General features: G+C 38.8%; 1 protein-coding gene across 3 annotated transcripts in view; it reads right to left on the bottom strand.

The window, feature by feature from the left end:
* The window catches only part of LOC122793445 (probable E3 ubiquitin-protein ligase HERC4), a 1,684,714-nt gene that overhangs the window by 561,950 nt on the left and 1,110,264 nt on the right, over window positions 1-12,500 (bottom strand). For all 3 annotated transcript variants that reach the window (XM_044061446.1, XM_044061448.1, XM_044061445.1), the window contains one exon: window positions 11,437-11,569. In XM_044061446.1, the coding sequence (XP_043917381.1) occupies window positions 11,437-11,569 (133 nt within the window). The remainder of the gene's footprint in view (window positions 1-11,436; window positions 11,570-12,500) is intronic.

Below are 12,500 nucleotides of genomic sequence, written 5' to 3'. Positions count from 1 at the left end.
GAGCTTGAGTGTTTATATTTATTTCAGTGGAATTGTTATTTCACTGCAGTTTACTGAAGTTTATTGTGTTATAGTACTAGTTCATTGCGGCAGTTATTAGTGTATGTATATATCTCAATATCTATATATCTATATCACACACACATATATATATATATATATATATATATATATATATATATATACATATATATATATATATATATATATATATATATATATATATATGTCTACTACAGATGATCAAACTTTTAAAAGTTCGAACAATTGATAAAAGGAAAAAAAAAAATTACCCTGAACGACTGCTTTTTAAATATACCAACTCTGAGATCGCGCTACAGTGAGGAAAAGGGAAATTGTCCTGTTCCGCATTGTATGGAGATCTCCGTTCAGAATGTTCGAACTTTTAAAAGTTCAGTCATATGGTCTCGGCCATATGAAGGTCAAACTTTTAAAAGTTTGATCATCTGTATGGGATGTATATATGGATCTACAGTATATTAGCGAATTTACGTTTCACCGAAACGTAAATCCACTAATATAATTCCACGAAAGTGCATTTTATCGAAAACGCACTTTCACTTAATAAAGTTTTAAAAAAAATAGAGTAGTAAGGGGGGATGTTGACTGAAAACATGCTGCTTGCATGTTACATTAGTTGTACATCAACATTTAGTGTTGATGTACAACTAATAGGACTTTTACTGAGATCGTGGTACAGTGGGAATGTAGTGCGATCTCGGAGTGAGAATATTAAAGTGGGGGGCACAGCCTCCCACATGGGGGTGTAGAGGGGCGAAGCTCCCCCTTCATAAAGTTATTTTAAGTGTTTGTTTTTTTGGGTCGTATGTTTGCGTTGAAATGCACTTTTGGGTAAATGCATTTGCGGATTTACATTTCGTTGAAACGTAAATTCACTAGAATGCAGTAGACCCATATATATATATATATATATATATATATATATATATATATATATATATATATATACATACATACATACATACATACACACACATATATATATATATATATATATATATATATATATATATTTTTTTTTTAATATATATATCTATATAGTTTATAAGAGCAATAATTAAAAACTGTCCCCGGTTTTGGATCTTTGTCCATCCATTATTTTTAGCTTGTGCATACATGTGCAACTACTGGAGGGGTCGTTTGAGCTGATGTTTCATTTTGGTGTCATTTAAGAGTTTGTGCATACATGAGTATACTAATAGAAGGGTTGTGGGTGAGATATTTCATTTTCATGGACAAAGTCAGGGAGGGGTTGTTGGGGAAAATGTTTTATTTTGATGACATTTAAGTGCTTGTGCTTATATGGGAAGACAACTGAAGGGTTCATTTGCGCTAGTTTGATGTCATGTAACTGCTTGTGCATACAAGGGAAAACTACTGGAGTGGTTGTTTGGGCTAATGCTTCATTTTGGTACAATTTCAGTGCTTATGCATGTGTAGTCACACTGCTACAGGGATCTTGTGGGAAAGATTTCATTTTGATGTCAAAGTGCTTGTGCATACATGGCCAGACTACTGGAGGGGTCATTTATTTAAGGGCTTCTGCATACTTTGGAGGGGGAACCTCTCTCTGGGTGGGGAGATGACTGAGAATAGTTGAGATGAGAAGCTGAACAGTAGTATTACAACAAAAAGTAACAAAAAAAACTTTACGTTTTATCTTCACTTTGTAACACACAGACACAATACGTCCCTTTGAAATGCAGAGATAGTCCAATGTCAGCTACCCAGGTTTTGTCTTGAGAATTTGTACTAGCGTTTTAAACATGCATCCCAAGTTTCCATTTCTACAATGATGTTTGTTGCCTAATGAAGTTCTAAAAATGTGGGAAGCATTGTGTTTTTGTTATGAAATACTTGACTGTTTTAAAAGAAATATATGCAGGTGGATAACATCTTTCTCTTAACTGCTACAGATTATGCTCCAAGGGTTCCATAACTGTTTATCTGAAAAAAAAATGGTAACTAAAATGTTAGAGAATTAGAATTTAAGGTAACTATTAGGCATTCATTGTTACATTTATTGCTTGAATGCACCTAGAGTTGAGCCAGGAGGTTAACTTTGGTCACCAGTGACAGCGAAACAGTAAATTATATTATATATTTTATATGCAGCCCGAAAACAATTCCTCTTTCTGTCTGTCTTTCCCTTGTCCCCCCGTCCTTCCCTCGTCTGATCTTGGATCAGGACGCTGAGCAATGGCCCAAAATGTTAAAAATCCCAAAAAATTGGGGGGCAGCAAAAACCCTGGTCCCCACAAAAAAGGCCATAGTAGTCCCCTCTGGTAGTCCACTCCCTTTGAACAGTTTGACATATGGCACTGGAGAGATTGTGTTATTGGAAGAGGTGATAGAGAAAGAGACATGGGGATTAACCATTTTAGTGGGATGAAAGAGCATTAGTTGGGTCTTTTTTAGGTTTAATATCAGTTGGGAGTCTTTTAGCCAAGTCTCTCTTTCAGTGAAAGTCTGCTAGGTTTTGGTCTGAAGCAGCTGCATTGTAGGTGCAGAGCAGATTACTGTAGTGTCAACAGCATATTGTACTATGCTGGCCTGATGAGTGGCAGTGTGAAGGGTATTTGTGAATATGGTAAAGAGCAGGGCTCCAAGTATGGAGCCTTGAGGTACACCTTGTGAAACAGAAAGAAGAGGAGAAAGTGAGACATGCCATTTTACTACTTGAAGGCGATTGCTGAGATATTCATTAAACCAGAGAAGGGAGGGGGTATCAACACAATGCCTGGAGAGGGAGGTAACTAGTTTGTGGTGGGATACTGTATCCAAAGCTTTTGGTAAGTCTAAGAAAATGGTAGCAACAGAGTTGCCTTGATTCTTGTGGTGATTGACTGTGTTGGCAAATGTTATTAGTGCTGAGGTGATAATATGTGCTGGGTGGAAACCATGTTGGGTAATGGATAGCAGATTTTTGGACAAAAGCTGGTTAAGTAATTGTTTATGAACACATTTTTCTAGGATTTTTGATAAGGGAGGTAGAATAGCTATTGGTTGGTAGTTATTTCGCACTGTAGAGGAGCCTCCCTTATGCAAGGGTGTGATGTAGGAAATGTTCCATGATGAGGGAACAGTATGTTCAATTATACTTGTATTTATAAGTACTGATACAGGGTAGGCTATGGATCAAGCTGCTAGTGTGAGGTAATTTGATGGGAAATTGTTGGCTGCTAGAGTGGTTGTTTTAAGTTTAGTGGGGTATTTATTTATAAGGTTTGTAGGTACAGGTCTGAGAGTAAAAGGAGTGTTAGTGCCACCTGGTTGCATTAGGGGTGTGTTAGTTGTAACAGCATGGTTGTTAGTAAGTTGAAGGATGGAGGAGGTGAAATATTGATTAAATTGAGATGCAATTTCATAAATGCTGCCATCTGTATTGGAGGGGTAGAGTGCTGGTAATACCAGGTTTAAGGATTTTGTTAAGGGTGGCCCAGACTGTTTGCGGGTTTGAACTATATTTCTTTTGTAATTCAATGAAGTGGGTGTTTTTGTCATGCCTTAACATCTTTTTAGTTTTACTGCATAGTTTGAGGAATTTTTGTCTATTGGTACTGGTTTTGAGCCAGCACCATATGTTCCAGGCCTTGTTTCTGGCTTTGATCGTGTCACAAGTATCTTTTGAGAGCCAAGGGGCTAGGTTGGAATGTAATCTAATTGTTCTCAGAGGAGCTAGATCATTTACAATATTTAGAAATGTTGTGTTGAAGAATTCTACAGCATTGTTTAATGGAAGGTGATTAAGAGGTGTCCAGTTACAATGCTGTAGGGCTTCTATGAGATCTTCTTCACTGAAGTTTCTGGAGTTACAAATTTTGAGTATGGTGGGAGTTTTGGTGAATTTTATCTGTTGTCTGATTAGGAAGGTGGGAAGGTGGTTGGTAAGGCAGTTATAATGCTGTCAGGGCCAGTTGTAGAGCTGCTGCATCTTGTACTATTAGAAAGATAAAAGGTTAAGAAATCATCCTTTTTCCTGATGGCATAAGAACCAGGATTCTGAATGCTGTCCTTGATAAGTTTTACATTTAACCCCCCCCCCCCCCCCATCTGAGGGAGTTCTGCAGCATCAGGCTCATAATAAGAGGAAGTTTCATAAGAAATTATAAGTATGGAGGGGTAAGTGGCAGCATCAGCCATGGCAACAGGGCAGTGCCTCCTCTCAGCAGGAAAGATACTTCTCTGCACAGTTATTAATCTTACCCCCACTATCACCTGCTCCTGATGTTTCTCAGGTAGTACATATAGGAGGTCATTTTGTTTCTCTTTCTGCACACCAGTAGCATCTAATGGTATCACACCACTGTGTCCAGAAGTACTGTCAAGGGAAGCACAACAAGATTTTACAGCAAACCAACACCAAGCCCAGTTCATTTTACTTCAAAACTTCAGATTGCCTTGAATATGTCAGTGCTTTAAAACCTTCTGGATATATAGGCAATATATCTGGTTCCAGAGGCAGAACAAAGAAAAAGGTTTTATCTAATACATTCACTGTTTTCAAAGACAGAAAAGCACCGAAGCCTACCTTAGACCTCTCAAACCAGAAAAAGTCTGTAAAAAAAAAAGTTCAAAATGTCTACTCAAAAATCCTCTTTTCACTTCTTCATCTCCAGGAGATGCTTTTACAAGTGGCTTTGGATATAAAAGATGTCAACTTTTACATCTCGGTTCTGAAGGCCCCACAGGACATTTCTGACACCCAGGATAGATATATCACCATTTTGTTTTGCTGCATTGACTTTTGTTTTTTCTGCTGATGCAGGGTATTTCTGAAATGTACAGTTCTAGAACTTGCACATCTGAGACTGAATACAGATCAGGTTTATCCTTGTCTTGATAACTGTCTGGATGAGTCTGTGGAAAAAATATGTATTCTATCTTACAAGGACTTCGGTATTTCAACTGACTAGGCATGGCCTACAGTATCTAGATGTCTGGCTTAGGTTTCTCTCAGAAGAAGAGGTTTTTAGGAGAAGTTTTGGATACAATGACCTGTATTGTCTGTACTTTTGAGCTTGAGATTCTAATGATGATATTTTTTTTCATAATTAAACTGAAAAATGTCTAACAACTACAATACTCCTGATGAGCCTAGGATTCATGTCTATCATAATGATTCCTCTGATATGTATCCATATTAGAATACACTAGTGGTATGAAAAAAATTATGGGATTTGAGGGACCAACTGTTAGAGTTCATCCTTCTTTTTTTGCCATTCTAGAACAGGGAGATAAAGATGAAGATCAACAGCGGTTGCCTTTTTTTACGCCCCTCCACAGCAACAGTCCTGATGGTTCCTCTAACTACTCTCAGTCAGCCTGTTTGCTCTAAGAGAGTGGGAGCTGGACAATCCAGGGTTAGGTGAGAGCCCTATGGCGAATGCTCTTCTGCCAAGAATCCCAATCAGCTGTATGGGTTGAAAGTGAGTCAGCTTGCTTATCCTGCAGGGCAGCCTTCCCTCCCACCCTGCAGAACACTCCCTACACCACAGAGTCTCTTTCAAGCTTCATTACATGCTACCCTCTGAGGGGAAGTGCCTCCACGGGATGAATTCCCCTTACTGCATCATTGCACTAGACAGTGTGGGCTTGCTAGTCTCAAGCTACATGGGGTATAAAACCTAGTAGTCCCACTAAATGTCATCCATGCAGCAATGGTCTTCAGTATGCCCCTGTCAACATTCTGTGATATAAAAAGTTCTTGTAAAGGTGAAAAGAGACATGGCAAAATAATTCTGATCACTCACTTCTGACCAAGTTAACCATGGTTCACTTTGCTAATTCCCATATCAGTAGCAGAGTAATTGATAATATCTCTCAGCAGCAAAATTCTTTCCCAGCAAGGACAGAAAATCCTTTGTCTCAGCCTCAGAGCTATCCCTCTAACAGTCTAGAGGAGCTCCAGTTTAAAAGTCATTTATTTTTTAATGAAGTCTTGACCGTCTTGAAAGAGGACAAGGGACTCTATACTGAAAATCCTATCCAACTAGGCTACACATTCAGTTTGGTGGAAAAAAAACATCCAATAATATAGATACTGTTCCAGCATTTCAAGTATTACAGTATTTGGTGTCTTTGTGCATCCCATATTGCTCCCATAAGGGGACAGTTGTGCCTAGTGGACTTACTTGGCTGATAAAATAGGACAAACTAACTTATTTACTTAGTACACCTTTCACCCATTTCTGCTTGTTTGATGATGGTGCTTGCTTTAGTATAAACCACCCTTGTTAACCATTCCTGAAGGGTGTTTACATTTAAAACTTCCTATACATCCAGTGATTCCATTTTGCTCTAGAACTGCTGAGTTTACTTCCCTTTAAAGTAATTAGCTCTTCTGTCTAATATTTAACTTGATAGGCTCTATTTCGAGATTCTCTTACTTCATCTAGAAAGATTTCTGAATTTTATACAATAATATGGTCTTCAACATAAGATGGTCTCTGAATTTGCATTTGTACTTCACTTAACATTTATTATGATTAAAAAAAAGGGTCAGAGAATATTCTGTCCTGATGCTTCTGACTTATGTTGCCTTCAAGTATATCATTACTGAAGACTCTTATTAAATGCAGTTCCTCTCACACGTATGTAATATCGCTTTCACATTTCACCAGTCAATGTATTGTCTTCATTACATCTACTACTTCTTAAAGGTGCTAAGTTGGTTAAGGCTCTGGCTTAAATATACAGAGTAGAATAAATTGGGAACATGTTGGTTGATTGTCAGCATTTTCAAAAAGTGTGGAGCGAGCAAGGAAATTTGAATAAAACAAGTTTCACCAACATTGGAGTTCTCTTTTTGTTCAACTTTTGTGCAACCTTAAAGTAGGTATATTTAAGATGAGGGGGTGTCGGTGTTGCAAAGGGCTTGCACTGCTGTAAAAAAATTATGTCTGAGGTTTGCCAAACATTGATTTGGCCTATTTTTTTTCAATCAACACTTGTTCTTAACTAGAATTTCACAGTGCTCCCACCCTGCACTCTGGGTAAGATGATGTGGCCACACATAACATCTGACAGGAGAAAACAACCAAATGATCACCCAGGAGGCTCAATGTAAGTTCCTCCTCTGTCAGAGGTTATTAATCCGTTCATCCGGAGAAGAGGGGACTTAAAGGAAGCAATCTCAGGTGGTTCAGCCGGGTCTATATTATAACATCGAAATCTACAAAGATCGAATGTTATAATATCGACTTTGTAATGTCGAACACTGAAAACAGCGAAGGTGCAGGACACCGAATTCTCTCCCAGGGAAAGAATTCGGTGGGTCGTTGCTGTAGCTTCACTGTTTTCAGCGTTCGATATGTTGGAACGTTACGGGTCAGGTTCAGGTAAGTGTGCAATTGTGTGTAGGTTAGGGTTAGGGAGCAGGTCAGGTAAGTGTGCGGTTGTGTGGACGTTCGGGTTAGGGTGCGGGTCAGGTAAGTGTGCGATTGTGTGTAGGTTAGGGGGCAGGTTAGGTGAGTTAGGGTTAGGCTGCAGGACAGGTAAGTAAATGGGTTGTGTGTAGGTTAGGGTTAGGGGATGGGTTAGGTGAGTTAGGGTTAAGGCGCAGGTGAGGTGAGTGTGTGATAGTGACGGACCTTAGGGTTAGGGTTGGGTTAAGGTAAGTGGATATCTAGTAGTGTATGTAAAGTTTAGTTTAGGTATAGGATTTTAAGTGTATGTGTGTGGATTGCTGTTTTTTGTGTGTGTTTGTGTTGTGTGTATGTTTCTCGGAATAGCAAATTTTTTCCCTGAGAAAAAATTCGCTATTCTGACTGTTCGATGTTTTCAGACTTCGGGGTTTAGGGTTCAATATTATAACATTCGATCTTTGTAGATTTTGATGTTATAATATAGACCCGGTTCAGCCACTCACTGGCTCCCACTCAACTTTAACAGCAAACTGAGGCAGGACCCTGGAGCCAGGGACTCCCAGGAAGGAAAGCTATTGGCTTAAGGAGGCCCAGACATAAGCACTCCTCAGAGGCATAAATGGACCTTGCCAAGTGGGGGGACCAACCTAAAACAACCATCAACCAAATGTCATGGGCCTTCAGGGGAAATAGGGGGACTAACAATGCTTACCCCCTCTGCATTAGAAGGTACTCCCTAATGGGGAGTTGATAGGAGAACCCCAGAAAAAAATACTCACCATTAACTTTGTGGGCCCTCTGTCAAATATAGGAACATCATCTCCAGTACCTGATTTAGGGTCTGCATAAGGTATGGTGAACAACATTTCACAACCAGACCAGCATGAAAGGTACCCCTGGTGAGGGCAGCCCCCTCCACCAAAGCAGTCCTAATTCAAATAGCCTAAAATGTATACATCTGGGTACGTCATCAGGATGAGGATGGTCTGCAAGGGATACTTTCCCAAGGTAATAACCTCTAGTAAGGTGATACAAATGATCTTTCCTGTATCAGAGGCAAGCATGAGCCTTCTGAATTACTAAGGAAGAATTCCCATGAGACTACTGACAAGGAACCCACCGGAACCCAAGGCCAGGAATGTCAAAGTTCACCCTTCCCAAGGGAGGACTATATAATATGTTCCCTTTCCTTCAACCCCTACAACTGTGAGGATGCAAACTGCACCAGGGTTGGGGCCAATCTTACCAAAATCCCCAGTGACTGCACATACAGACATTGTGAAGGAGAAACCTCCAAGCACCTCAAGGGTACCCCCAGTTTCACAAAGATAAGCAAGGGGAGGGATGTCTAATGTCTATAACACCTGAGAGATCTCAGGTCAATTATGGGAGATGAAGGGTAAGGAAGCTCTCTTCCTCTGAAAAAGATGTGTCCATTGCCCAACACTTGGCACAGCTTTGCTAGGCCTGTTTTGTAGCTTCTTACAGGAACTTGCAAAGGAGCCCCACAGAGCACATTTCCAGGGGACCACTCTTCTTGATCCCCCAAGGGCCACCCTATATCCATTTTAAATAAGGGAAAAAGATTTGCAGACTAAAGGAGACCCACTAGCCCATTACAGAAAGTCAGTGAAGAGTGCTTGATTTTACACTTAAGGTACCTGTAAGACCTCCTTCTCCTAGACATAGACAAGTAAAAAGCTACCCAGCAGAAAAGTGACCCTCCCATGTTGTCTGAGAACACAGAAGACATTAATCATGCACTGAAATTTCTTTTTGAAAATCCTACTGCTAACAAAGGGAGATTCCAGAGCAGGTTGTGGTAATTCTCCCTTGAAGAGTGTATACAGGCCAAGGAATGGAAACATGCTCCCATGCCTACCACCTTTACCATGGCATACACTTCAGAATATCAATACATAAGAAGGTGGTGTTGCACCAACATGGCAGCTGTCACATAATTAAATATTAGCACCACTGCTCTGTAACTGACATGATTTCTACCAGGATGTCACAGGAAAGAGCAGTCTGCAGCCACTTAAGTGAAGTCACGTGCTTTGTATCTTTGATGTATTACAGTGCTCTGCAAATGTCTAACGGGTTACCTGCTAAAACCTGGAACTGCCATTGTTGCAGGCAATACCCACTAGCAATATTTGCTAAAGTTAACTAACTTGTAATTGTTTACTTCTATTTGTATATTTGCTCTTTGGCAGTGAGAGAGTGAGACTCAAAAAAAAGTTTAACCTTACAGGACAAGAACCCTCTCCTCACCTTGCTACAGTTATCATTTAAAAAGAGTTGAAACGGAAGCAATGCAACATGACAGAAAGTAGCCAATCCATTTTTGTCCAGCCAAAGGCCTTGTTTCATCTTGAATGCACTGCCAGAATGACCAGATAAGAGCCCACTCCCACCATGACTTAAAAAGGTGAACTAACCAGTGCCCTGCTGTGGTATACTGCTGTCATACAATGGCTTTAAAAAGAAAAGTCAGACCTTTATTGATTAACAGCACTGCATAAACACTCCTTGGCAGTTCCATCTATCTGTGTTAGTATGTACTGAATGTCTGTTTACCAATTTCTGTGGCAGTATATGCAGAGTACATAATCTATGTGCAGCTTCTGCAACTGTAATGGTGGCCTCAGAACAAAATTCATATTGTTTAATGTTTACTCAAAGGATCGGTACATTATAACATAAGATAAAACGTTCTATGTTTTAAGTATACTAGTCTATATTGCTTGTTTAAAGGAGGAAGAATAACATATAATAGCATATAACAAATAATTACTTCACTGCTAAATTTTAAGAAAAGAAGGCAGCCATCGATGTTTAGAGGTTTGGCCGCAACACTAATCCATGTGTCTGATGAACTTGCTGTTGGCCTATAACAGAGTTTACCTCCACCTTGAAGTGCAAAGCACTTCAGGGAGACAATATCCATCCACTGTATAATATGCAAGAATCCACAGTTCACAGTATAACTATCACTTAAAACAAAACAGTACACTACAAAAAGTTTTAATATCAGCAGAACAGAGAATCACTGCAACAGAAGCAGACTGGTTTTGCCTACTGGCGCCATCAGTCCAACCGTTTTTTTTTCCTATGGTGGAGTTTTACATCTGTATCTATATACATACATATATTTAACTGAAGATAGTAGTTAATGTTCTATAAATATGTTTACTATAAAATGCAGTTTTTATTGATTGATATGGTAATTAATATGAAGAGATATTTGGGAAGGGACAAATTGTTATAAAAATAAGAATAATGTCAACAATCATGACAAAGGTGTTGTTAGCTGCTATAGTAAAGCTGTGTGAAAGCAATGTGGACAAACAGGGTAAAACAAAAATGCTTAGTTAGTCATGATTAGCTTAAACCTCTTTGTTTATGAGTAGAACTGCTAGCTCTTGACAGAATGTGATAAACTTAATGTCTGGTTTTGCACACAGCACAGACAGGTAATCCACCTTTGATGCTCCTGTCTTTGTTTCCCTTTTTAAAACCAGGAACAAGTCTATATGAAACATATAATCATATGAAGTTACTAGGCTGTTAGCCCTGAGGCCCTTATAAGCCTAGCCAAGAGTTTAGCCCATGTTTAGACAAGTCAGCACCTGATGCCCCTGTCCAGACAATACCTCCAACTTCACTCCTTCGTAGTCTGTCACTGCAATATACCAAGTAGCCATTGATGCAGACGTCACGATCTACAAGTGTTTTCAGCTGCATTTCATTAACTAAAAGAACATTATCAATCCAAAACTTTGATTTAAGTCACCAGTGTTGAGAAGGTTTTGAGTGAATCACTTTGTGTTATTTTGTACACCTAAAGAGAAACAATTTAAGCAGTAAATTGGTGGATTGTAGTACTTCAGTTTTTGGTCATTCTTACGTATCCTTGCCTGTTGTGTGAAAGCAATACTGTGTCAAATGCTTCAAAGATAACTAACACATTCATTTATGGTCAGATTTCCTGTAGTATTTTTTAGATTACATGAAGATATCCTACCTGGGGCAAACTGTTTTTGACTTTTTTGGAAAACGCATAAATTCGTAGACCTTTCCTGCCCTTGTGAGGAAGAGAACATGTGATTCTCCAGAAACTGCAGTGTAAATAGTTTCATCTTTTACTGCAACAACTTCTGCAAAATAAGATGTAACAGAACAAACATAATTAAATTTATAAAAATGTGAAATGTTACATGCAATAGTTTCCCACCTGGAATGTTGCACAGTGATACGGTTTGAATGTTAGCAGTAATTACAGTTTGTTTATTTTTTTATTCTTGCTGACAAATTCTTACCCTTTCTGTACCGTGATCATTCGTTCATTACAATAGTCCTTGGAATAGTGTGGTCACAGCATTTTGTCAGAGACTGCAGTCTTTTGTAGAGTAACCACTGTGGTGTGGAATTTGCTGTTCTTGATAGTTACTTATAAAAATGACTTTTTATGTCATAATACAGCTCAACTTCTCTGTGTTTATGTCACAACACTCTCACATATCACTTTGTGGGATATTACCAACAGTAATACTAAGAGGACTGCAGTCTGTCGCTAAAAATATCCTTATTTTACTATAACGTTTCAGATCTTGAGAATGTGGCAACCTCTCAGTTCTCTGACACTTTTTTCCACTGCAACAAACATAATATACAGGTTTCAAATTTACATAGTAGACCAAACAGACAAATACAGGAAAAAATAATGAACTTGACATCTGGACATTTTATTCAACTTACTTGTGCAATGAAATATGCTATAAAATGAAAAACAAAATTAGAGTAGGTTCATAGATTGCTATTAGGCCTTGTGAGGGCTAGGCAGTTACCCAATGTGAGGCTCAAACCCTGCTCCTTGGGTTTGTAACAGCAACACCTTAACCATTATGCCAACCACCCAGGATACATTTAATGATATTCCTAGCTGTCTCAGCTAGAAATAAAATGCTTGAATCTTTTTAATTTTCCACTCTTGAGAGTGCAGTTACAAAGAATGTTGTTGCACTTAATGTTTATAAGGATTTGCCTTGACCCTTTCAGTTAATGTATTTATAATCTGTTGTGCTAGTT

The sequence above is a fragment of the Protopterus annectens genome, chromosome 2.part0, assembly GCF_019279795.1.
Source record: "Protopterus annectens isolate FY-2018-M chromosome 2.part0, PAN1.0, whole genome shotgun sequence".
Classification (NCBI taxonomy): Eukaryota; Metazoa; Chordata; order Ceratodontiformes; family Protopteridae; genus Protopterus; species Protopterus annectens.
Note: the sequence above shows the minus strand (reverse complement) of the source record. Positions and strands in the feature narration are given on the sequence as shown.